Source organism: Ananas comosus, linkage group 25 (genome assembly GCF_001540865.1).
Source record: "Ananas comosus cultivar F153 linkage group 25, ASM154086v1, whole genome shotgun sequence".
NCBI classification, from domain to species: domain Eukaryota; kingdom Viridiplantae; phylum Streptophyta; class Magnoliopsida; order Poales; family Bromeliaceae; genus Ananas; species Ananas comosus.
The window spans coordinates 1,878,901-1,902,549 of record NC_033645.1 but is presented as its reverse complement, the minus strand read 5'-3'; the positions used below and the strand labels follow the sequence as shown (position 1 = coordinate 1,902,549).

General features: G+C 37.0%; 5 protein-coding genes across 7 annotated transcripts; 3 read left to right on the top strand and 2 right to left on the bottom strand.

Annotated features, from left to right (window-relative positions):
- Nucleotides 358-2,240, top strand: LOC109729083 (pentatricopeptide repeat-containing protein At1g50270). Its single transcript, XM_020259737.1, has one exon. The coding sequence runs from the start codon at nucleotides 589-591 to the stop codon at nucleotides 2,158-2,160; it is 1,572 nt and encodes a 523-aa protein (XP_020115326.1). The 5' UTR covers nucleotides 358-588; the 3' UTR covers nucleotides 2,161-2,240.
- LOC109703462 (transcription factor ILR3-like) lies at nucleotides 2,461-5,133 on the bottom strand. Of its 2 annotated transcripts, none has more exons than XM_020224051.1 (5): nucleotides 4,783-5,133; nucleotides 4,534-4,596; nucleotides 3,779-3,856; nucleotides 3,519-3,681; nucleotides 2,461-3,003 (listed from the first exon to the last, which is right to left on the bottom strand). In XM_020224051.1, exons 1-5 carry the CDS (start codon nucleotides 4,899-4,901, stop codon nucleotides 2,716-2,718), a joined length of 711 nt encoding a protein of 236 aa, XP_020079640.1. In that variant the 5' UTR covers nucleotides 4,902-5,133; the 3' UTR covers nucleotides 2,461-2,715. The 2 variants fall into 2 exon arrangements, with proteins under 2 accessions (XP_020079640.1, XP_020079641.1); XM_020224052.1 differs by having other exon boundaries at nucleotides 4,685-4,821.
- On the top strand, nucleotides 10,678-11,735 carry LOC109703642 (mavicyanin-like). 2 transcript variants are annotated; one of them, XM_020224344.1, is made up of 3 exons: nucleotides 10,678-10,737; nucleotides 10,824-10,923; nucleotides 11,301-11,735. In XM_020224344.1, the coding sequence occupies exons 2-3, from the start codon at nucleotides 10,872-10,874 to the stop codon at nucleotides 11,657-11,659; spliced, it is 411 nt and encodes a 136-aa protein (XP_020079933.1). In that variant the 5' UTR covers nucleotides 10,678-10,737; nucleotides 10,824-10,871; the 3' UTR covers nucleotides 11,660-11,735. The 2 variants fall into 2 exon arrangements, with proteins under 2 accessions (XP_020079933.1, XP_020079932.1); XM_020224343.1 differs by having other exon boundaries at nucleotides 10,679-10,923.
- LOC109703492 (uracil-DNA glycosylase, mitochondrial) lies at nucleotides 12,582-17,130 on the top strand. Its single transcript, XM_020224102.1, has 7 exons — nucleotides 12,582-12,900; nucleotides 12,992-13,212; nucleotides 13,706-13,864; nucleotides 14,690-14,720; nucleotides 15,441-15,576; nucleotides 15,835-15,918; nucleotides 16,681-17,130. Exons 1-7 carry the CDS (start codon nucleotides 12,624-12,626, stop codon nucleotides 16,745-16,747), a joined length of 975 nt encoding a protein of 324 aa, XP_020079691.1. The 5' UTR covers nucleotides 12,582-12,623; the 3' UTR covers nucleotides 16,748-17,130.
- Nucleotides 17,201-23,649, bottom strand: LOC109703491 (coatomer subunit delta-1-like). Its single transcript, XM_020224101.1, has 12 exons — nucleotides 23,546-23,649; nucleotides 23,031-23,114; nucleotides 22,706-22,745; nucleotides 21,330-21,553; nucleotides 20,658-20,900; nucleotides 19,707-19,872; nucleotides 18,809-19,113; nucleotides 18,427-18,613; nucleotides 18,178-18,331; nucleotides 17,757-17,819; nucleotides 17,518-17,614; nucleotides 17,201-17,381 (listed from the first exon to the last, which is right to left on the bottom strand). The coding sequence occupies exons 2-12, from the start codon at nucleotides 23,031-23,033 to the stop codon at nucleotides 17,292-17,294; spliced, it is 1,572 nt and encodes a 523-aa protein (XP_020079690.1). The 5' UTR covers nucleotides 23,034-23,114; nucleotides 23,546-23,649; the 3' UTR covers nucleotides 17,201-17,291.

Below are 23,649 nucleotides of genomic sequence, written 5' to 3'. Positions count from 1 at the left end.
CGCACTCGGCCCGCCGCTTCGCCTCGTCGATCGCCCCCTCCGCGCGATCGCACGACGCCCCGAAGAGCTCCCACCGCTCCTTCAGCTCCTCGAGGGCGGCGACGTACGCCGCCGTCCTCGGCACCTCGCCGCCACCGGCGTCGGCGGCGACTCTCGCCTCGATCACCGCCGCCGCCGCGAGGTTCTTGTACGCCTCGCTCATCTCGTCGACGAGGCGATCCATCACTCAAACCCTTCCCCTCATCTCTCTCTCTCTCTCTCTCTCTCTCTCTAAACTTTTGGATTAATGCGAATATTCAACACTGAATTGCTTTTTATACACACGAATTTGAAAACAAAAAAAAAAAAAATCAAAAACTTTTAGGCAGGAAGTTTAGCGCGGGAAATTCCATGCGTCGCTATTGAGATGTCTATGATCATTGATCAGTAAACAGTTTTACGAATGAACAGAATTATACTCTGCGTAGAATACTGGTCCACGGTTTTAGGTGGTAGACTCGGTCCACCCAATTTTGAATCATCCGCGTACGCAACCGAAAAAATGAGAGCAAAAGCGAACGGGCTACGACTCGACGTCGCGAGTCTTCCATGCGATCCCACCACCGCTGCTCCATAGCCATTTCCATCCACACCCAAAAGCTCCGCGAAGGTGCTTCTCCCACCAAGCACACGTACCCCCTTCTCCTAAAAGCAGTTTCCAACTCCGGCGCGCGGAGCCCAACTCAAATCCACGCCCAAATCCTCAAATTCGGGTTCGACTCCGACTCCTTCGTCCACAACTCCCTGGTCTCGGCTTACGCCAAAAGCCGCGACTTGCGCTCCGCGCAGAAGCTGTTCGACCGATGTTCCAGGAGAGATTACATTACTTGGGACGCGATGATTCACGGGTACGTGGAGAACAACCGAGCAATGGAGGGTTTGACCCTTTTCAAACTGATGAGGTCAACCGGCGTTGACATTGATGGGGTGACCGTTGTGAGCGTTCTCAAGGGGAGTGGAGTGGTCGGGGACGTGTGGTTTGGGAAATGCGTTCATGGGTTTTACGTAGCTTGTGGGAGGGTGAGGAGGGATTCGTTTGTAGGTACTGCTCTTGTTGATATGTATGCGAAATGCGGAGAAATTGACGAGGCTAAGAAGGTGTTTGACGAAATGCCTTACAGAGGTATCGTCTCTTGGGGCGCGTTGATCGCGGGGTATGAGCGGTGCGGGCTGTTCAAGGAAGCTCTTTTTGTGTCACAGGCCATGCTCGCCGAAGGGGTGAAGCCAAATCAGGTTACACTCACTAGCGCTCTCACAGCTTGCACGCAACTTGGGGCGTTGGATCAAGGGAAGTGGATACATGCGTATGTCGAGAGGAACAGATTGGAGTTGAATTCGTTTGTCGGGACAGCTTTGATTGACTTGTACGCGAAATGCGGGTGCGTTGATGATGCTTTTGCCGTGTTTGAGAAATTGCCTCGAAAGGACGTGTACCCATGGACCGCTTTGATCAACGGGTTGGCGATGAATGGACGTGGATTGGAGTGCTTGGATCTCTTCGATCGGATGTTGAAGGAAAGGATAGCACCGAACGAGGTAACGCTCATAGCTCTTCTTAGTGCGTGTGCTCACAGTGGATTAGTGGACCAAGGGCGAGTTTTCTTCGAAAACATGTTCAAGGATTACGGGGTAAAACCAAAGTTGGAGCATTACGGTTGCATGATCGACATGTTAGGGCGAGCGGGGCGGCTAGAGGAGGCGTTGTGTGTGATAAAAAGCATGCCCATGGAGCCAAGCAGTGCTCTTTGGGGAGCTTTGCTAGGTGCTTGCTTAGTGCACAAGGATTATGAGTTGGGCGAGAGAATAGGGAAGCATCTTATTGATATGGAGCCATATGATAGTGGTAAATATGCTATGGTAGCTAACATGCACGCTCTCTCTAGGAAGTGGGAGGAAGCTGCTAATGTTAGGAAGAGTATGAAGGGGAGAAAGGTAGAGAAGAGTAGTGGGTGCAGCTGGATAGAAGTGGGTGGTGTTGTGCATGAGTTTATTGCATTGGATGGGTCACATTCCCAATCTAAGGATGTTTATGAAGTGTTAGATGGATTGATAGGGATTATGAAGATGGAGGGTTTTGAGCCGAGTAGTTCTCTCTGGTTAGTTGCAGTGGATGTAATTTGAAATTGGGAGCATTCGCATGAATATTCTGTAAAAGAATGTGTTTATTCCTCTTTCAAGTTGATATTTGTGAGTACACTAAATTTGCTTCATCAGCAGAGAAGAGGTATCAAAGACTTGAGACAAAACAGGAAATTGCAGTATAAAAGTACACTAAACAAGAGAGAATTGAAAGATAACAGGACACAAAATATGACACCATTAGGAGAAAACACTTAAATCTTCTGCGCACCGTGATTATAAGTGAAATGCTTATTTCTAATTCTTGATAGTAAGCCTCCTATGAATATTAGAAGAGGAAACTAATGAAAACAGAGCAATCTACATTAAAGTTTAATGGCCCAAGATATTGAATAGCGAACAACTATCCTCGCAACTGAACAAATCAATTTAAAATGTCACATTATGGTCGCCACATGCGATGACAATGAGAGCAGATATGCACATTCGTTCTTGTCAGAGACCCAACATACTAAAGAAACAGCTAGAGAGAAAACCATAGGAGTCAGAAAGAAAAAATAAAAACAGAAATGATATAGCCAGCTTTGTCTTTTGGGCTTATGCGTTGGGAGGCCAGAGTTTGGCGTCCTGCGTCGTATCCAGAACAGCAGGTGGCAACCATTGCCACATGGCGACACCGGGATATGCAGCAACCGGAGCGGCGGCTTTGTTTCCTGGGGCTTGACCATGCGGAGCAAATATAGGAGCAGCAGCAGCCGGATGGAAAGCCATTGGGTGCGGCACAAATCCTGTTGGAGGAGCACTCACGGCCTTTACCATTTGCTCTAATCTCTCCTTCTCGGCCTTTAACCTCGTCTTCTCATCTCGAAGCTCATTTTTCTCCACCTATCATCATATCATGAAGATACAGATCAGTCAGCTTAGGACTAGCTTAATTCAGTTCATTCTATACGTGCGACAAAAGATTGGGGAGGAAAAAAACAAGTGATAAGCAAATAATTTCACTGTTCTTTCCAACATGACCCTTCTTACTTATTTAAATCTATCCTAAAGTCTAGGTTTTTTTAATCTTCCAATGCTTTTCAAATATCTGAAACCTGGTTATGTATATTCCAGATAAATTGATCATAACCGAACTGGTTTCCCTAAACAGTAAACTAACCATGATGCATCAGTTTAGCAGAACATTAATGTATTAAACTTGGAAAGGCATTACTTAGCATCAAATCTGGCATGTATCGATTCTCAAAGGCAATAATAAGCATATAAAGAAAGCAATAGACCAATGTAAATGAACATAGAAAAGAAAGTAACACATAATTTCAGTAAATCAATCAGCTTTTTTTTGTACCCGAAAAAAAAGAACAAATTACGAGCTAAGTCATATGACAGAATAAGACCTTCAAATCTTTGATTGTTTCTTGAAACTTTTCATTTGATTCCTTAAGTTGTTTGGCTTCATTTCTCAACTGTGCCACTACACGAGCTGCGTCACTCAAAATGCTTGCCTTATCAGATTTCGGCGGTCTACCAGGATCGAGGATTGAGCTTAATTCCAGAAACCTACAGATCAACAACACTTAGTTGAAACATATCATCATTTCAACAGTAGTTCATATGCATCTCATATTTTCCACTCTTATTGAAAAAGTGAAAGTACCTATCATTAAGCCTATCCCGCCGCATTTTCTCACGGCAAGCCTTGGACTTGGATCCTGTGCATGATTCATCTCTTGCCCTGCAAAATTTATTAGTGAAATAGCATGAGTTTTCCTACACTTTCTCCTAGCTATAATAATCTAAAAAGAAAACATGATGTCATTTATGTTGAATATATCGATGCATGGTAAACTGAAAATTAACAATTTTCACCTTTGCATGGTTTAAGCATTACTAGTGACCAAAATAAAGAAAGGAATTTATAAAAGCATGTGATGTTTTCAATGGTGCTTATTATTTAAAATTAAATGGATAAGTGCATTAGCTTTGCAATAGAACTAGCAGCATGTCCAGGTCAAAGTTTTCTCCTTCTTTGACCTCTACAAGAATAAATAATTACTAATTTAACAGTTTTTTTTTTGGTTCCAATATTATGGGCAACAAAATTGGATACCAACCTCACAACCTTGATAAATATAATCATTATTTTTCTCTCAAAATAAAACCCATTTACATCTGTGAATCAGGTAAATTGAAACTATTTACTCAGAGAGATTTCAAAAACCTAATTCATCACAAACAACTAGTGATATACTGATATTGAATAAAAAGAACAAATTTGTCCAAACAGATTGAAAGATGTGATCAATTTTTTGAAAAAAAAAAATCAAATTAAAGTTTGCACAAGTGCCATAAATTAATAAATTACTGTAAAATTAACATACCAAAAAACAATATACTGAAAAACAATTATACCTTTTCCTCGAGCTCGTTTGGTCGAGACAACAAACACCTCCATACGACTCCTCCACCCCAATCCTGTCACAATTTTCGCATCAAACCCCATCAAACACCTATACGACTCGCCAAAATTTAAACAAAAACGATCGAATTCAAATCTAAGCACCATAAAAACCCCATTCGAATCCCTCGAACCGATCGATCCCACAACACAAGCACGCTAATCAAAAGGACGGGGAGGGGGGGAAGCTTCGACGGCCATACCCGGCGTGCGCGGAGGGCGCGGGCGCGGCCACGTCGCAGAAGCTCTCGAGGGCGCACCGGAGCTCCCCGTCCGATCCTTCCCCGTCGATCCAGTAATCGTCGATCGCATCCGACGCCATGCTCGATCGAAGCGGCCCCCCTCTGAGCCCGAAGCGAAGGCGCAATCGCACCTCGACAGGGAGGAAAAAGAAGAAGACGAAGAAGAGGCCGCGTGGTAGAGGGGATCCGAGAAAATGCTAGGGTTAGGGTTAGGGTTCGGGTTCGAGGGATTTGGAAGGGGAAAAGGGAAAGGGAAAGAGGGGTTGGGGAAAGAACGGTTTAGGAAAATGTGTTTTTTTATTTTATTTTTTTACCTTTCTTTTTTGGGTTTCTGTGGGCTGTTGTTTCCGGTAACAATAAAGCGGAAGCAACGAGGAAAGCACCTTTCGCGGCAGCGAAACGTGCACATGCGAGTTAAAAATTATGTAATGGACCCGGTGCACGTTGGGATAAAATTCTATTTTAAGAATTTTAAGGAAAGAAAAACTTCAAATACCACCTATATAGTTTCACACTTTCTCATTTTAGTATTATGTGGTTTAAATTATATCAATTTAGTATTGTGTGTTTTCATTTTTATCTTTTTATTATCTATTTTACTATTTTTTTTCGTTAAATCAGTGACAAAATTAAAACTAGGTGAGATATTTGAAGTTTTTGTATATAATTTAATAAAATATTAACGAAAAAGCTGACGAAAAGATAAAAATAAAACCACATGGCACTAACTTAATACACTTTAAACCACTGGGTATTAAAATGAGGAGGTGCGAAACCACAGAGGTGGTATTTGAAGTTTACCTTTTAAGAAAATAAGATAAGAGAGATTTCACTAGTATTATTATTCTATGCTTTATAGATAAAAAAATTTCAGTTAAATGTTCTAGCTGGTGAAATTTTTAATTCCTACTAATATTGACTAATCAATTTGCATAAATGTCAAAATATATTTACTGTAAATAAATCGATCTCTAGCTGACACTTTATCAAAAAAAAAAAAGTGATTAAGAAAATAAATAAATAAAATTTCAATATGCACTGCTATGATTAATTTATTTTATTTTTTATTTTATCATTCTACAATTCAAAATTTAAACTTAATTGTCTTGTAATTTAGCTTATATTTTTTTATCATTCTTCGATTCCGAAGCTACATTTAACTATCCGCGGTTACCAAAAAAATTTACTTTAGCATCTTATTTAATAATAGATTTTTAGATAAAAATACATATGATATTATAAAATAGTTAAATACAACTTTTGAACCACAAACTAGCAAAAACCATGAATTTTATTTTCCGTACTTCATAACCTAATAATATATTTTTTTCTCTAATGTTATTTTTTATTGATCACTAACTATATAGATAACAGATTTTTAAAATTTAGTACATCAGAAATTTAATTTTAATTTAAAAAATATTAAATATTTATTGTAAGTGCGTTAGTGTGTGAGATGCAATACACCGGGTGCAGGCAAATAGTTTCTCTACGCGGGGAAGCGAAACTTGTTAGACGGTGTGAGTCGTACAGATGGGGACGTACGCGTGTATAGACTAAGTTTGGACCGTTGATTTGTTGCATCGACGTGATGTGGACTCGGGCCCACTTATAATGGGCAGTGGGCCCCTGCATTGAGTGCACGGCACAGTGCCCTATGTGATATGTGAGATCAATCTCATGCACGGCGCTTTAAGATTCGGTGAAAATGTTCAGGAACCCGCTTTATTATTATATATATGATATTTCGAATCTTCCTGCTCAACTTTATTTTTTCTTAATATTTTTTAAAAATTTTAAATCACCAGTATTAAGTGATTATAGTTAAATAAACTTAAAACAATTAATATATAATGATTAAAAAAATATCAAAAATTAATTTTATTTAATCAACTGAAATAACTTAGATTAATAGTTTTTTTAGTTAAAAAAGGATTAATTACGTAGAGATATATAATAGTGCATTGAACTAACAGTAAATAAATAAATTTTTTTAATCTCAATAGCTTTATTTGATTGGTGAATTTTAATAGCTTCAAAAACTTACACTTGCAACCGATGAGTTAGTAAAATCATGAACCACTCTTTTATTTATTCTCTATTAGATCTAATAATAATTCAATCTTTACTGTTAGATAAGCCAAATTCAGCTTATTTTACTTAATAACTGTGTAATCAAATCAAAGGTATAAAATGCATTAAAAAAAATGCATCTCTATGCACAAATAGCCATATGCACTAAATATAGGCAACAATTTACTAAAATATAAATAATTTAAGATATTAGATAGCAAAATTAAAATTTTAAAATATCATACAGTTATTTTCAAGTGACTCATAGTTGAACTAAGAATGTGTTCAATAATATAAAAGCAGCATCCTAGCGAACTCGCGAGTTTCGTCTATACGGCAGAGCTCGACTTCGCATCTGCCACGAATGAAGTTACGAGTTCACACCTCACGCAAATTCGCTATCTTGTGAGACCTCGTAGGATTCGCGAAAGTTGAGGCCCGTGATTCTGTCCAAATACTAACGAACTATGATTATGAATATCTGATCATTTCGACTTCGACTTCAGTCAAAATAAACATGCCCTAATTTTATATGTTTTGTTTTAGAAAAAAAAAAAAAAGTTGACGGGGACTAGTTTGAAATAACAAATAGGTGAGGGGTTCTCCTTACACTTTTTTACTCTATGAAAATTTTTGGAAAAACTTCAAAAATTCTCCTGTGGTTTTGCACTTTTTTTATTTTAGTACCCTATGGTTTAAAGTACATCAAATTAATACTCTGTAATTTTATTTTTGTATTAAGTTAGTACCCTATGGTTTTATTTTGTATCAAGTTAGTACTCTATGGTTTTTAAACCACAAGGTACTAAAGTGATAAAATGCGAAACCACATGGTACTAAAGTGATAAAGTGTGAAACCACAGAGTACTAACTTGATACACTTTAAACCATATGGTATTAAAGTGAAAAAATGCAAAACCACATGGTACTAACTTGATACACTTTAACCATAGAATAGTAAAGTAAGAAAAAATAAAACTACAAGGGGTATTTGAAGTTTTACCAAGATTTTTTGTTTTGAGAGGTTCGAGTGACCGCCTCGTGTGCTGAGGTTCAGCACAGCCACCGAAAACTGGTTGCAGATGTATTTTTCACTAGTGTGGGGATGGGGGGCGGGGGAGTGGGCCCCACTTTTTTGGCAATCATTGGAAGCCACTGTGATCTAATGAATGAGTTTCGTCCACCCAACGTGTACTATCCCCACCTCCTACGGTCGTTATCACGAGAACCCGAAAAAACGAACTTTCCTTTTTTTTAAAAAAAAAAAATATATAGGATTAAATGCATACACATGTAACACATAGTAAATATAATAAATTATAAATATATTTTTTTAAAAATTAACTTCTATATTTTATTTCTATAAAATTCTAATATTTTCAAATATATCTATATAATTAGAATATGCTATAAAAAATTAGTTAATTATATGTTAAATACGTAACTCTGATTAGTTTAACTATAAAATAACTTGACATTTTTATCCTCTCTTATATTATATTATTGTAATTTTTGAAGTAACGTATTTGTGGCAGCAAAATTAACATTTTACTTATTTACTGTTAAAATATAAATAGTTCTTTAACAGTAACAAACTAGAGGAGCATATTTAAAAATATTAGAACTTTTTGTAGAAACAATATATAAAAATTAAATTTTGTAATAATATATTTGTAATTTACTATGTTTGCAGGATTTATATGCATTTAATCCAAAAAAAATATATTAATAAACTACATGCATAGATCAATTAAAAAGAATATTTTATAAATAAAACAATTTTAAAATAATATTAAAATAATTTATGTATTAAAATTGTATGTGCACGAAATTATTACTGCATATGCTTCTAATGAGAAGTCACTATTTTATACAGCGATGCAAAAATAATAGTAGTCCCAACGTCAATCCTATCTAGCACCAGTGATGATAATCTGATTTAAAATTTAAAATTAATTATTTTAAATTTTTAGTCTATTTTATTGTTAAAAAATAAATAAAAGTACTCAACACTTGGGATTCTTCTAGTAGTATTTAAAAAAAGAAATTCCCACTAAATCAATTAGCCCACTAAATCAATTAAAATATCGTGCAGGTACTGCTCTATGCACATGCCTTGATAATGGTGTTTTTTTTTTTCCCGATTAGTTGCACCCTTAGGTCTAATTTTTCTCCTGATTTTTATTTTTTTATCTTAGTATTTTCATTTAAAATTTTAACTTTTTAAATTTTATTGTTAAACATCAATTAATTGCCATACAACAAAGTTTAACACGATGTGGAGATAATTATATATATGTGGTCTTTGGTAAGTTAATAAGGTTTTGAATTACTAAGGTTCATGTATGTTTAGCCCGTACTGATCCCATCCGATCTGAAAAAAATATCTACTTTTTTAAGGACCGAGTTTGGTTCAAAATAACTGGCTCGGTTTGGATCACGTCAGATCAATCGCTCAAATATCTGCTTGATCGACTCAATAGAAAAAAAAAGGTTCGAAGCTCAACACGACACGATTATTTTTTTTCTAGCTTATGATTTTAGGTCTTAGCCTAATTCGATATACCGTACTGAACCAGACCCGACTCACAAAGAGGCTGGGCCGATTTTGTTCGCACCTTATCGCAGCCCATTATGTAGATTCAGCGGCACATGATTCAGTGTTACAGCGTCAAATTTGGGCTTTACACACCGATTAGTGTAGTTATATGTACTATCGGTCAATGGCTTATATAACTATATTGGGTACTACCTATCTCTCAAAAAACAAAAAAAAAGAAAAAACTATATTGGGTACTCTTTTAAGCGTATACTAAAATTCTTGCATGCAAAGGTGATCCTATCGACAACACAGATTAGCTTTGCTGCCAATAAGCAGCGGAATCACTCTCATGCGTAAAAATTTCTAATCACAGTATGAAAATGAAAGACTTTATACATAGATTATTGTAATTTTATAAATTATTGGACGACGGCATATGTTACTATATTGGGCGCATATATATTTCTTACATTTTATGTTCTAAAATTGTCTATATATAGATCGAGGTGATTCTATAGATAACATGGATTAACTCACTTGCCAGTAAGCAGTGGAATCAGTCTTGTGCGTACGTATTCCTAAGCATCATATTATGAAAAAAAAAATTATACATACATAACTGTAACTGTGTAGACTACCGGTCAACAGCGTGTAAAATTATATTGGGCACAAATTCTTACACTCTCCGTTCTAAAAATCCTATGTATAGAGGTTATCCTACCAATGACACGAAAAACTTTTGTTACTAATAAGCAACGGGATCAATCTTGTACGTAAAAATCTCTGTTCTAAAGTTTAGAATTTAGTGGTTTTTAGAACAGAGGTACGGATTAAAACTCTACCGTGAATAGCAGAATCACGCTTGTGCGTACAAATTTCTAAGCATGGCATTATAAGATAATTTATTATGTATAGATTTATAGATATTGAAGGGCAGAATGGGTATATAAAAACAAATTTAGCAATGGGCGGCTCACGGATGACGTGGTGGACCCGGTGCGTTAGGTAATTTCTACCGTTGAGTCCCACTCCACGTTCCGAAGCTCACATAACAAACTTGGAAACATAGACCGAGTCTAAGTAAAGATCCTCAGATCCTCCTCCGAGCCCATAAACCGCTCTCCCACGCCCACCATTATCTCCACTATTCTCTCCAACTAACTCCACTCCCCACACTCTACGTTGTTTTATATATATATATATACTTCTCATTGTTCTCCTCTTATTCCTATATTACAACAATTTAAAGGGTTAATCCATTATTAATCTAAGCTCAAAATTAATTAAGATGGTTTATAAGAGTACTACCGCTAAGAGCCTACTCCTACTCTTCATTCTCCTTTTCTCTGTGAGCTTGTTTAATTATGTTCGCGCTTTCGATTTCGAGGTTGGCGGCGATGATGGGTGGGCCGTCCCGCCCGCGAAGGATCCCGACATGTACAACGACTGGGCCTCGAAAAACCGGTTTCAGGTCGACGACACGATTCGTAAGTCGACATATATAACCTCTCTTATATTAATTCATGGTGTTTTGCATCAAGGTTTCTGAACACAATATATATATATATATATATATATATTAAAATATTATTCTGTAATAGTTTAAGTTTTTAAAGACAAAATGGTTAGTTTTGCATAGGTGAATTATAGCTGAATTATTTTACAACATCTTTTCCCCCCCCCCCCTACATATTGATTTTCCTTAGCGTATAGTTCTTATAAGTTTGTAACTCTTCGCATGAGCAAAACCTGCAGTAAGATATAAATTTTATTGCCGAAAAAAAGAAGAAGAATTTGAAGATCATGTTTGCGGTGCAAATATTATCTTCTTCATTGTTTGTTTTTTGTGCGATTGATGAGTCAGATTTCAAGTACAAGAAGGATTCAGTGATGGTGGTGAGGGAGGAGGACTACAAGAAGTGCCGGTCGACACACCCGATATTCTTCTCGAACAATGGTGCGACGTTGGTGAAGCTCGACCGGTCGGGCTTGTTCTACTTCATCAGCGGTGTCGCGGGACACTGCGAGAGGGGCCAGAAGATGATCATCAAGGTGATGGGCCACTCCGACGGCCCTGGCGCATCGCCTGGTGGGAACCAAACCGGAACTCCTCCCCCGCCGGGCGCACCGGACTCGGGTGTCGCCGGTCCCGACATGGCCAGGGTTCTTGCAATGGCTTCTGTTCAGTTGGTTTTGGTCTTGGTTGGTTCCATCTTTTTCTAGGGTTTTAGTATGTTGTTGGGGTGGAAAGAGTGTGGGAGTTAGGGTTCTTAGGTGTTTCATTTTGTGTTCTCTTTGGTGAGTCATGTGTTAGTTTTTTTTAGTTTTTTTTTATTGTAATATTTAATTATATGGAAGACATTAATAGTTTGTTTTGGTATTTTTGGTATTTTTAGCTTTTTATCAAGCTTTTTGTGGGATGGTGGTAATTAGTAACTTGGTAATTTTTATTGTAATTTATATTATGAGTAAGTTGCAATTCATCTTGGCAGTTACTGTTCTAATTCATCGATATAAAATAAAATAATTCATAACAAAAAGTATTAATGCGTTTTCAAATAGTTCTATCGTAATAACACTCTGAATATCAAAATGAAAAAAAAAACTTTGGAGCTTGTAAAGCTCTTGTGATTAAATAGCTAGAATATATAAGAAATTATCGTCAACGTTGGATAGGATTAAAAGTTAAAATTGGTCGAAAAATACGACATCAAAAATTGAAGGGCAGCTTAAATTAAACTAAATGCACTTCACCACTAATCTTGTCTTTCGACCCATCTAATGGCTTGTTAGGCTCGAATTCAAACAACAGAGCTTCGTGCGCTCGTACCTAAAATCTTTTTCTCCATAAAAAGATAGTTTTGAAATTCATTTTGGTACTCCAAAATAGTCAAGCGGAGCTAGATTTGACCAAGTTAAAAAAAGAAAAATAAAATCAATCAACCAAAAAATAAGAAACTTGAACCAATTTCAAATTTTATCAAGACAAATTTGTTGTGGTCTAATTTTGAACCTTCATCCAAGACCATAAGCCCGGAGGGTATTTGCGTCATTTCGTTCTCCCGCCAAAAACCGTCGTGGGCAACCCCGTCCCTCTCACTCCCCCTATATATAACCCGGCCCTTCTCGACCCCGTTTTCACCCCCAAAATCGAAATAGAGAGAGAGAGAGAGAGAGAGAGAGAGCAATGGCGTCGTCGTCCAAAACCCTAGTAGAGATCCTCCACCCCGCAAAGCGCCTCCGATCCCTCTCCTCCTCTCCCGAAACCCTAACGCCCAAATCCTCCATCTCCGCCCTCTCCAAGTCCTTCTCCTCCGACAGCTGCGCCGGCGACGGGGAGATACCACCGGAATCCGCCTCCGCCCTCACCCCGGAGCAGAGTAAGCGGATCGAGCTCAACAAAGCCCTAGCGAGGTCGCGGCGGAACCTGAGGCTCTGCGCCGAGCGGATCGAGAGTGCTAAAGGTACGGTCTCGTGATCCCTAGGGTTCTCCGCACGTCCTTCGTTTTGGTAGGCGTTGTGAATGGGGAGTGTTGGATTGGTGGTGAAATGTAGCTGAAGGGGTGGATTACGTGAAGCTGGAGGAGCTTCTGGTGGAGGAGACGTGGCTCGAAGCGCTTCCTGGGGAGCTCCAGAAGCCGTATGCGAAGAATCTGTGCAGGTTCGTCGAACGGGAGGTTCGGGGAAGCGTCCCGGTGTATCCTCCGCCACAACTCATCTTCAACGCCCTTCATTCCACGCCATTTGATCAAGTGAAGGCGGTGATCATCGGACAAGTATCTTCTCTTTATACCTTCTTGTTGATTATGGTCCTTTCTTTGTTGGCTACGTATTACTTCTGTTACAGTTGGGTGATTCATTATCGACATTGGTTCTATTATTGTTCATTAACTAGCAATGACAATCACATGATTAGATAACAAATTCTTTTGCTACATTGCTGTTGAGATGCTGTAATTCTATCAGCAATAGTCCATTTATTCTTTTACTTCCATCATCTTCTACAACGGTAGTGTGGTAGTTGGATGCCGAACTGAATGGGTGTGTAGTGTTGCAGCATCCAAAATGTGCAGCTCTTTCTTATTCTTCGCAGCGCAAGAAATTTATCAGTTGGCTGATAACTTGTATTTTTTTTTTACTTTCTATGTTAGATTTTCTTCTGAATCAGTTGGTTGAAGACATGGGCTTCATATGCATATACTTCTGTTACAACCATGAACTTATTTTACATCAAGGTATAGAACATGGTCTTACTAGCTCTATTTTCAGGATCCTTATCATGGCCCGGGTCAGGCCATGGGCCTTGCTTTCTCGGTACCAGAGGGGATCAAGATTCCTTCTAGCCTAATCAATATATTTAGGGAACTTGAAAAGGATGTTGGTTGTTCTGTGCCAGCACATGGAAATCTTGAAAAATGGGCTGTGCAGGTAAACTCTCATACTAGGTGTATATTATGATGCTTATGCATCGATAATTGCTTCTCTCTTCTCTCTATAATGTGAATTGTTTAGTGTTTTGCTATTGATCTTAGCACATGCACATTTTATGTGATTATGTAGTAGCCGTAATTCATTCCCTTCACTTCTTTCGGTGCACCAAGTGCTATTTTCTGCCAAGAATAAATCTTAAACTGCAACTTTTGTGGATGAAGAATTGGCTTGCTATATCAATGGATATTATTAGTGCAAATTAGCAACTATGGGAACACTAAAGTTTCTAGCTTAAGAGTTTCCTCAAGAGGGAACATAATATGCTACAGGGCTTTTACTTTGAAAGAAGCAGCTTAGGGAGCTGTAAAATTATCAATTCTGCTATAGGAGGTGAAACACAATATTGAATGTTACCACTCATACCAGTTTTCTCTTTCCTAGCTGTTTCAGTAGGAGATAGCAGGGGGAAATAGAATTAGGTTGCTATAGGAGTTGAAAACATAGTATTAAGTGTTGTATTTCTTTATTAATTCTGACGCTATCACTTCAAAGTATAGAATCTCCTCTTGTTGGTATATTGCCATTTCATCCTGTTTGATGTTTTCGTGCGCTTTTCTATCAGTTCTAGTTTTGATCCTAACATATATAACTGTTGATACTGCAACAGTGGGTTGATATGTATTGTGGCTGAACTGAAAAATTGATGCTCTATACCAATTTTCTATAACATAGTCTATAATCCTGGATTTTTTTTGGTTAATATGTTTGTAAATATTTGGTATTCTGTTGCTCCAAGAAAACTGATTTTAAATTTTTGTATAGGGTGTTCTCCTGCTCAATACTGTGCTCACTGGTACGTCTTTCTACTTCCTTTCAGGCATATTATGATTCATCCTTTTAGCTTCTTTTCTTACTCGGCGCATTGATTTCTTATCCTGACTGTTCATTGATCAAATTATTGTGTAGCTGCACTACCTAGTATTATTATTATTATTGGATCAACCGTCCATGTGGGAAGTGTATACTCTTATATATCATGTTAGCACTGTTGTCACAGGGGATCACCCTATAATACATTGACTTCAAAAGAAAAATCACTTTAGCTCGTCAGTACGAAGTACCGAAAGTTATAGGTGCAAGTGACAGCTGTCGGAGTGAGATGGGAAGAACTTCTGCTGGGTATAGAGGACAAGAGATAAGGGTTGAGAGGGAGTATTAGTAAACTTCTATAGCTCTTTTTTAAAGACGATGATATATTAAAAAGCTAAGAGAGTATGCTATAAATTAAACGACAAGTAAAGCCTTGATGGTATCATGGTAATGATCTTTTAGTCAAACAGGCTGGAGGGGATCTGTTGGCTATAGTTTTCGGATCTCTTACTCTGTTCTCTTAGTCAAGTCTGCATTGCTCTTCATAAAAGCCATCAGCCTATCAGTTCTTCTACAAGTATAGGATGTGCTAGGTGTCATGCTGAAGCTTAATAATAAGATGCCCATGCAAGTTTGAATTTATTACTATTATTATTATTATACTCTGCAGTAAGCTATTTTTTTATCGTCTTTGTTTCATCAGTGAGGAAACATCAAGCTAATTCTCATGCTAAGAAAGGATGGGAGCCATTTACTGATGCTGTGATTAGAACAATATCGCAAAAGAAATCAGGGGTCGTCTTTCTTCTTTGGGGAAACTCTGCTCAAGGAAAGATAAGGTAAAATTCTTACTGCCCGTTAAATTTGCTTCCTGAAGAGTAGAACATCCACTAAAATTAGAATGGAATAAGCCCTTTCTGAAACAACAGGTTACTCGTCAATATTTATAATATTTTAGGGTTTATGTTGGACCCTTGTTTATATTGTCCTTCCTAATCATGTTAACTTTATGGCTCCACCATTAGTTTGTTGGAATTTTGTTTTTGATTTCCTTTGCAGATTACCGACATTAATTTGTGTGCTTTTGCTTTTTGCAGACTGATTGACGAGTCAAAGCATTTCATCCTCAAGGCTGCCCATCCATCAGGCCTATCTGCTAACAGAGGCTTCTTTGGATGCAGGTTAGCTTTTCTTCTCATTACTACAGTGAAGTTCTTTCTTTCCAGCAATTAAAGATGATGAACTATTTGGAACTACCAACGGCTAATCTTTTGAGTTTATTAGGCTACCTTAGATTGTGCAGATAAATATCTTTACCAAAGCAAACCATGCACTATTTAAATATGAATAGTAATGGTAAATATTATATGCATAAATTAATCAGTTTCCTTTTAATGACCAAAAATATAATTTCTTGATTAATAACTGCTCAATGCTCATTGGAATTTATACACCGAGTTTTGCGACGCCCATGCTCACGCACATTTGAGTGTGCGAAAATCAAGCTATTTGTGCAACTTGATGGGCTGCCCGACTACATGCATATAAGGATAAATAGTATGGGTCCCACGATCCTTTAGCCTATTCGGGAGGTATAGCATTTTTGTTTATGCTCCAATGTTGTACTTAATCACTGAGCGATTCTGTTCTCCATTCCATCACGAATCCTATTTTTTAACTCTTTGATATTTGGGGTACCGTATCTTCATGAAGTATTTATCTTATAAAAAATGCTTTGCTTACCAACAAATTTCACAATATTTTATAAACTATATATAGCTCATTGGTTGGATTTCAACTTTAAAATTATAAATAAATCATGCTTATTATTTTGTGATTTATACTTTTCCATCAATTAAATATCACCACCTATGCTAGTTTGTGTAAATTTGTGTGTAAAAATAATTTGGCTCTTAACTTATTATTATGTTGCACTATTACAGGCATTTTTCCCAGACAAATAAGAAACTGGAGAGACTTGGGATTTCTCCCATTGATTGGCAACTTTGAATCATCGTAAGCACCTCCGCAAACCTTTCGTTGTGCGTGCTTGATTAATTAATTAGTCGTGATCCTTGCTATCTCTTGAGGAAAAGGGGACCATATTATTTGGCCAAATTTTGGACTAACTTATATGATGTATATGCTTAATATTATTCCTGTAGTTGTAACTACAGCAGGTTATTATCACCTGCTGAGTTTTGTCTATATAACCATAGCTAGCGTCTTTAGTTTAAAGTTGGAGATAATTCTCATGTACTAGCTACTTGTAGTATAAGTTTCTCACATATGTTGCAGTTAAATTTTTATTAAATATAACAGCTAAATAGCATGACGTGCATTAAGCACCCTCCAAAAAAAAAAGGAAATCACCCACTGAATTCTACAAAAAAATTATGCAAAATACTCTCAAACCCGAAAAAAAAAAAATCATGCAAAAAGGAAAAAAAAAAAAAAAAAAAGCGCATAAAATGTTTTCACCAATTTAAATCAAACTGAACAAAATATGACTAGTGCACTACCACCACAGTGCAACATATGGTAGAATCCGAGATTAAACCACTTGATAATTATCTGCGACCAACTGAACCCTTTGCGAGAATTTAGAAGCATTGCCACCTCTCAGCGGAGTCACGTTAACAACCTGAAATGAGTCCGCATCTATTAGTAATCACTAACAAAAAGTTCTCACGCTACAGTTTGTACGGCAACTTATCAGGACATTCGAAGGCACCGATTTAACTAAAAAAACCCTCTGAAAAGATGTAGCGGGTTCGCACCTTCACGTCGCTAAAAGTGCTGGGAGCAGTAAATCTGATATTGATGGGGAAAAACGTGGATGGATCGGCGGGAGGAACAACAAACTCCATTGATCCACTGTAAGAAGCAATGTGAAAATAAATAACAAAAAAAAAAAAATGCTGATTAAAAGTGCTCTCATCCAGGGCAGAAGAAAAGGATAAAAATAATTATACAGATGAAGAACCAAAAAAAAAAAAAAAAAAAGTGTTTTATGCACCTGCGATTTGATTGGTCGACGAGAAGAATAGACCACTCAAGTGTGGAATTCCTCGCATCATACCTAAAAAAGATTGGAGAGATTTTAAAAAGTTAGGAAACTCGAAAAAAAAAAAAAAATCCAGGAACTCAAAAAATGCTAACGTAACCAAAGGTTGAACTGTGAGTGATTTAATTGTATTTATAACAAAGCAAAAATACTATTTACTAACACTTTCAATGCAGGTTGCCTATTTAGAGAGAAAATAGAGAGGAGGAATACAGGAAATAGAATTACGAATATCTTCAGCCACCCTAGCATACAAGCATTTCAATTGCTCACACATAATCTAAAAGGTTCTTTTTTTCTGCCTTAACAAAAAGTTAAAAACTAGAAGAGACATAAGCAGATCAAATAGAAAAACAAACTTAAAAAAACTTACCTCCACTCCCCATCAATCTGCTGTACTCTTGGGGCCTCTCGCAGAGCGGGAAGAGGTATTGAAATCAAAACATTTTGCAAGTCAAACAAATCCGAAGCTTCATACTCGATGTTCACAAAAGTTTCGTTTCCAGATACCGTCGGCCAGCAATTGACTGCAAAAAAATAAACACCAAAAATGCATTAAATATGAAATCATAATTACACCGAATAATTGATGAAAAATTGAAAAACCCAACAGACTACACACCAGTCAAAGGCAAAGAGGCTTCATCCATGCCCTGGATTCTCCATTTCATGAGGCCAACATCATTTTGACCCGTGGGAAACGGCCTGTTTGGATCTTTTAACCCAATAACATGCTGGCTGTTGAACAGTTCTTTGTTGATATTAGGGTGGGTCTTGAAGCTAAGGCCTGGTAGATCTCGGTTTTCAATCTGTTAACAATATAGTTAATTACCAAAATAATTAGAATCAGCTTAACTATCTAAGCGACATTGTATTCATTTCGAGCTTTTATTCAACATAAATAGGAAAAAGAAAAAAAAAAAAGATTCCAATCTTGTGAGAGAGATAAATCAGCGAGTGAAGAACGTGAGTCATTCCACAGAGAGGGGCAAAAAAAAAAAAACCTGAAATTGGATGAATCCATCCTCCTGATTAAGAATTTGAAGAGAAAGAGTTCCCTGAAGATCAAAGTTACTGACGCCCCCGTCTCTCTTAATTGCTATATTAAGCCTCTCTTCGATGGTCAATGTGATAGGATCACTGGGTGGAAGAGATGACTTTGATGGAACAGCACTCGGTTGCACATCCTCAAGAATCACTTCTCCTTCAGCCTTTAGAGATTCCAAAAACTGATTAGTCTTTTTCGTTTTGCCTAGTTGCATTCCGAGGCCTTTAGGAGGAGCTGTAGCAGCTGCGGATGGTCGACCTCCTGATCCATATTAGGTAACCGATAAATCGTGAACGATTCTAAGTTCAACAATTTGGGGAAGTAATTGACCAAAATACAAAGTTCTTTTTACTTTATTGAAGTACATTATACCAGCTGCAAAATTTGGTATGCAAGCTTATAAGTTGGCCTTTACCTGACAACTATAACAAAAATATTATAAACAACCTAATAAAAATTTTAAGTAGGTTGGAAAGAAAAAAAAAAATGCAACATCATGTGAAATTTGGATAAGCTGAAATGTACATATTTCTAGAGTTTACAATGCTTACAAGTTCTTGGAATTATTGACATTTTACATCAAGCATTGAACAAGTTTTGCTTCATTCATGCATAGAGTGCCTGGACACGTTACCTTAAGAAATGCACCTCGCCACTCACATTAATTTTGAAAATATTCATTTAGCAGTTATTTTCATGCCAAAACTCAAAGGACAGGTTGCGGCCCTTCTATAGAAAAGATATGAATTCACATCACTAACAGCTTAAGTGTCACGGCTCAGTGAGATAAATGGTTTCCAAGTTGAGCTATTTTAATACAGCCTGCCCACACAAGTGGGTCGAACCTTACATACCTTTTGGCTTGCTGGAGGCTTCCAAATCAGTGCTTAGTCCATATCCAGATCCACTTCCAAAACCAGTTCCAGTGCTGGAAATACTCATATCACTAAAATTGCTTTCAATTCTTTGAGGACCAGATAGAGACATAAATCCTCCTTTGTCTCCTTTGCCCCTTTCAATCTGCAAATATTTGAAAAATTCTGTAGTACAGCTAACAACATGGAGAAGCAACACTACTATTTATACAATTGTTACGACTACTCTGGACGTTCTAAGAGAACATTGATAATGAGATATAGAGGTAAATTTTGTGAGCCATGGAAGTTGATAGTTCAATGCTTGGATATAAAAACAGGTTTGGTGCTCTGAATTGTCTTCCAGAAAGCAATCTATCTTCTGTTGGATTAAAAATTATAAGTCCTGAGATACAAGAAGAAAGAAAAAAAATACTGTTTTAATCGATAATTGTAGTTCAAAAACACCACTCTATAATAGTAAAGTAGGTGGGGAAAACTTAAGCACAGATGAAAATTGCTATGCAAAATTGCTGAAGTCATGTTCCTGGCTCTTTTGTACACAGCCAAACTGTCTAGTGTTGTTGACCATAGATTCTCTCCCTTCAGAAAGCACTTTCTCAGTGCAACATATTTTCAAGTATTCTGTAGTTGGTAATGACCAGTTTATAATAAAGTGCTAGCCCATTTCTCTTACATAGACCTTCAAATATGTGCAAAAGTAAAGAGTAATGAAGTATCAGTGGTTTGTGAACTCAAATGAATGTCTGCTTATGTCCAGCAACTCATCCTAAATGAGAACATATCGGAAGCTATATTTTGAGAAAAATTTTATTTCGAGTACATAAATCATCCACTTTAACTAATGAGACAATAGCCGTAACTTTTTTCAGATTGAAACTATAAGTTCTCTCATAAATAAATAACAAAACAATAGCAAAGTATGCATACCTTGCTTTTGTCGATTTCACTAGCTTTTCGCTTCATAACATCCTTAGTTTCATTAATTTTGCTTTGCATGACCAGCTTGTGCAGTCTTTCTTCATGACTCTCCATCTCACAGTATTGTTTAACTTGCGCAATAGTCACATTCTCTTTATGACCCAGAGAGATGGTCTCGTCAAAAGCGAAAATCAGCTCAAAAGCTGTACTACAGATGCCCTCTTCATCTAAAGAGGGTGAGTATTCAGGTACCTTTATTAAATGTAAGGGAACCATTACTAAGAAACTTTAAAAAAGTTCAATACGCACTGGAATTTCCAGAAGAAATTAATGATACTGTTTTCAAAAATTGAACCAGATTATGTGCTTATTATTTCTTCCATTTCCAGAATGAAAAATGAAAACCAGAAAAGCATGAGCTGTTTAACACATCTGGTCTTTACCATGTAAGATTTTGGACTCAGTATCAATAAAGACCAAAAGACCACCATAATTTTATCAAAACACTTAAACTAAGTAGAAAACAGAAATATATGTGTAAACCATATAGGGTGATGATATCTGAAGTACAATCTTTAAAAGTAGTAGGCAAATATTAAAGAGATTCGATATAGATATCTGAAGTACAATCTTTAAAAGTAGTAGGCAAATATTAAAGAGATTCGATATAGAAGAGGATACAAGTTTAGACAGAAGTCTCAGCGTCTCCAGATCTTCAAGGATGTTACTTTGTTTATTCGTAACAAGGAGCAGATACAGAGCCTCTATTGGTTGATACACATAGCGTACATTTTCTGTCTCAATATAAGTGTGCTGTTTTCCGGATCCAACCAACTTTGGGAATGCTGCTAGCAGTCCTTCTATCCTTATTCGAGACATATCAACAAACTGTCGTGAAACAAGTACTGCAATAAAGTCCAAACAAAAGATAGTCATAAACCACCATTTTCAAGTATCACAAGAAAACACCCAGTATGTAGGTATATGGAAAGACCTAAAACAATTGATTCAGGTACGTCTTTCTAAAGTAAGCTGGTCCATGTACATGCAAAGTGCAAACATATTCTATCTCAAACATGGCACACCAGACCAAAGCTACTTGTTACAGCTATTATATTAACTTGAATTAACTGAAGCTTTCATAAGGTGTAGCTATAAAGCTCTCTGTTAGGAGCAGCAAAAGCATAATAGAAATGTGATATCCTCCAGCAGTTATACAGGTTTAAAGAAGCCAAAGATACTAGAAGTAAAGAGATCACTCAAAGTATGCTAGTAGTATCATGCTTCAAAGCTGAAAAAAAAGTAATAATCATGGTCTTTATGCCATCTCTGAAGAAAACTTTAATCCATCATAATTCTAAAGGGCGTAGACATTGAGAAAATCACCAAATTCAAGCAATAAGATGACATTAGAGATGATAAAGTTGCAAGATAGGATAGGATAAAATATGTTCACTAATGGTCTCTGCCCTATAGTGATGCAGAGACTAATTTATGAGAGAGCAATTATGTGTACATAACCAGAAAACACAGAGTCCACAACAAAAGTAGATGAATGACTAGTTTCACAAATACAGGTAACCACCACGTACAATCAGCAGAAATCAGGTACTAATACTTCCAATGCCAAATCTAATCCAGATAAAGCTACTGAAATATAAACAGAAGGGTCACAAGAGCTCCAACAAAAGAAACAGCCAACTTAATAAATTTTAGTGAATTTTATATCACAAAATCCAGATGATAATAATATGCAGAATGAATCATCAATGCAAAAGGCAAAAAAGGGGCAAAAACATGCACAACTGCCCAAGCTTATTGCTTTCTATGAAGTAACTATCTAACCATAGTGAATATAGACCACAATACTTCTTACTATTTACCTCAAATACCAAATCTCATAGTCACCCACATATTCATATCTCTATAATTTAACATTGCTTCTTAGCAACCATTTATTAGTGGAAGACAAAAATTGGCATCTTTTACCAAGGCTGTATAAATTCAAGAAAAATAATATTGCATATATATATATATATATATATATATATACTCACCTTTGCCAGACTTTGTTATGATAGAAGTTGCAAGAACCACCTATTAACACAAGCGAACATTTAGTCAAATGTTTTTGAAATCTGACCTGAACACATCTAAAAATACAAGATGAAGAATACACTCTCCAAAAGCTTTATATAATTTATCCATGAGTGACATCTTTGTCATTTGATCACAAAATAACTTGCAAAAGCACCTCAGCTTCGTAATGAAATTGGACAAATAATGCTGAGTTTCCTTATTTTTACAGCATAAATATACATGGAAAATGACCACTTCACGAGCAGCAAAGAAGGCGGGAAAAGAATAGGGTCTTTCTTTTACCATTTTGAAGAATTTGGCACCGAGAGAGCGATTAGCGATTAACTCTAATTCCAGGACGTGTTGCTCACCAGATTCTCAGCAATCCTGCCATGTAGAAAAATCCCGCTTATTAACTAAACCTTATCAAATGCAAGCTCCTGTTATCTTTCCATATCAAGGTAGTAGATAGAATTCACATGAGTAACTACATCAAATCACCAAAAATCATGCATGAGAGTAACATAATCAACAATTTCGATCTCACAGAACCAAAATAAACAGCGATTCTACTAGACAATTATACTAATCTACCAACAATTCTCTTAGATCTGCTAGAAGAATAGGAAACTAACTTGTATCCCCCCAATTTAAACGCGAATTACAAAATATAACATTACACAGAGCGATTCATCAACAGATCCGAGCATCAAATCTACAACAAGCAGATCTAACGATTCGACACGAGACAGAGTCAAACACAGATCGATCGAGAGAGAACGAATTAAAGAGCAGAGATCGAGAGAGAGAGCGCTTACCTGTGAGATCTAGGGTTTTTCCGAGATCCACAGTTGACGAGTGGGGAGGGGAATCGGGGATTGGGGTTTCGGTTGGAGTTTTGGAGTTTCAACCGCGAGAAATG

Coding starts and splice junctions, on each gene's coding strand:
- LOC109729083 (XM_020259737.1), top strand. CDS start 589: ATGCGATCCCACCACCGCTGCTCCATAGCCATTTCCATCCACACCCAA.
- LOC109703462 (XM_020224051.1), bottom strand. CDS start 4,901: ATGGCGTCGGATGCGATCGACGATTACTGGATCGACGGGGAAGGATCG. Junction 4,597..4,782: donor GCGCCCTCCGCGCACGCCGG/GTATGGCCGTCG, acceptor AAATTGTGACAG/GATTGGGGTGGAGGAGTCGT. Junction 3,857..4,533: donor CAAACGAGCTCGAGGAAAAG/GTATAATTGTTT, acceptor TAAATTTTGCAG/GGCAAGAGATGAATCATGCA.
- LOC109703642 (XM_020224343.1), top strand. CDS start 10,725: ATGGTTTATAAGAGTACTACCGCTAAGAGCCTACTCCTACTCTTCATT. Junction 10,924..11,300: donor TCAGGTCGACGACACGATTC/GTAAGTCGACAT, acceptor TTGATGAGTCAG/ATTTCAAGTACAAGAAGGAT.
- LOC109703492 (XM_020224102.1), top strand. CDS start 12,624: ATGGCGTCGTCGTCCAAAACCCTAGTAGAGATCCTCCACCCCGCAAAG. Junction 13,213..13,705: donor AGGCGGTGATCATCGGACAA/GTATCTTCTCTT, acceptor CTCTATTTTCAG/GATCCTTATCATGGCCCGGG. Junction 15,919..16,680: donor AGAGGCTTCTTTGGATGCAG/GTTAGCTTTTCT, acceptor GCACTATTACAG/GCATTTTTCCCAGACAAATA.
- LOC109703491 (XM_020224101.1), bottom strand. Junction 19,114..19,706: donor AGCCTCCAGCAAGCCAAAAG/GTATGTAAGGTT, acceptor AATATGGATCAG/GAGGTCGACCATCCGCAGCT. Junction 17,382..17,517: donor GCACTTTTAGCGACGTGAAG/GTGCGAACCCGC, acceptor GACTCATTTCAG/GTTGTTAACGTGACTCCGCT.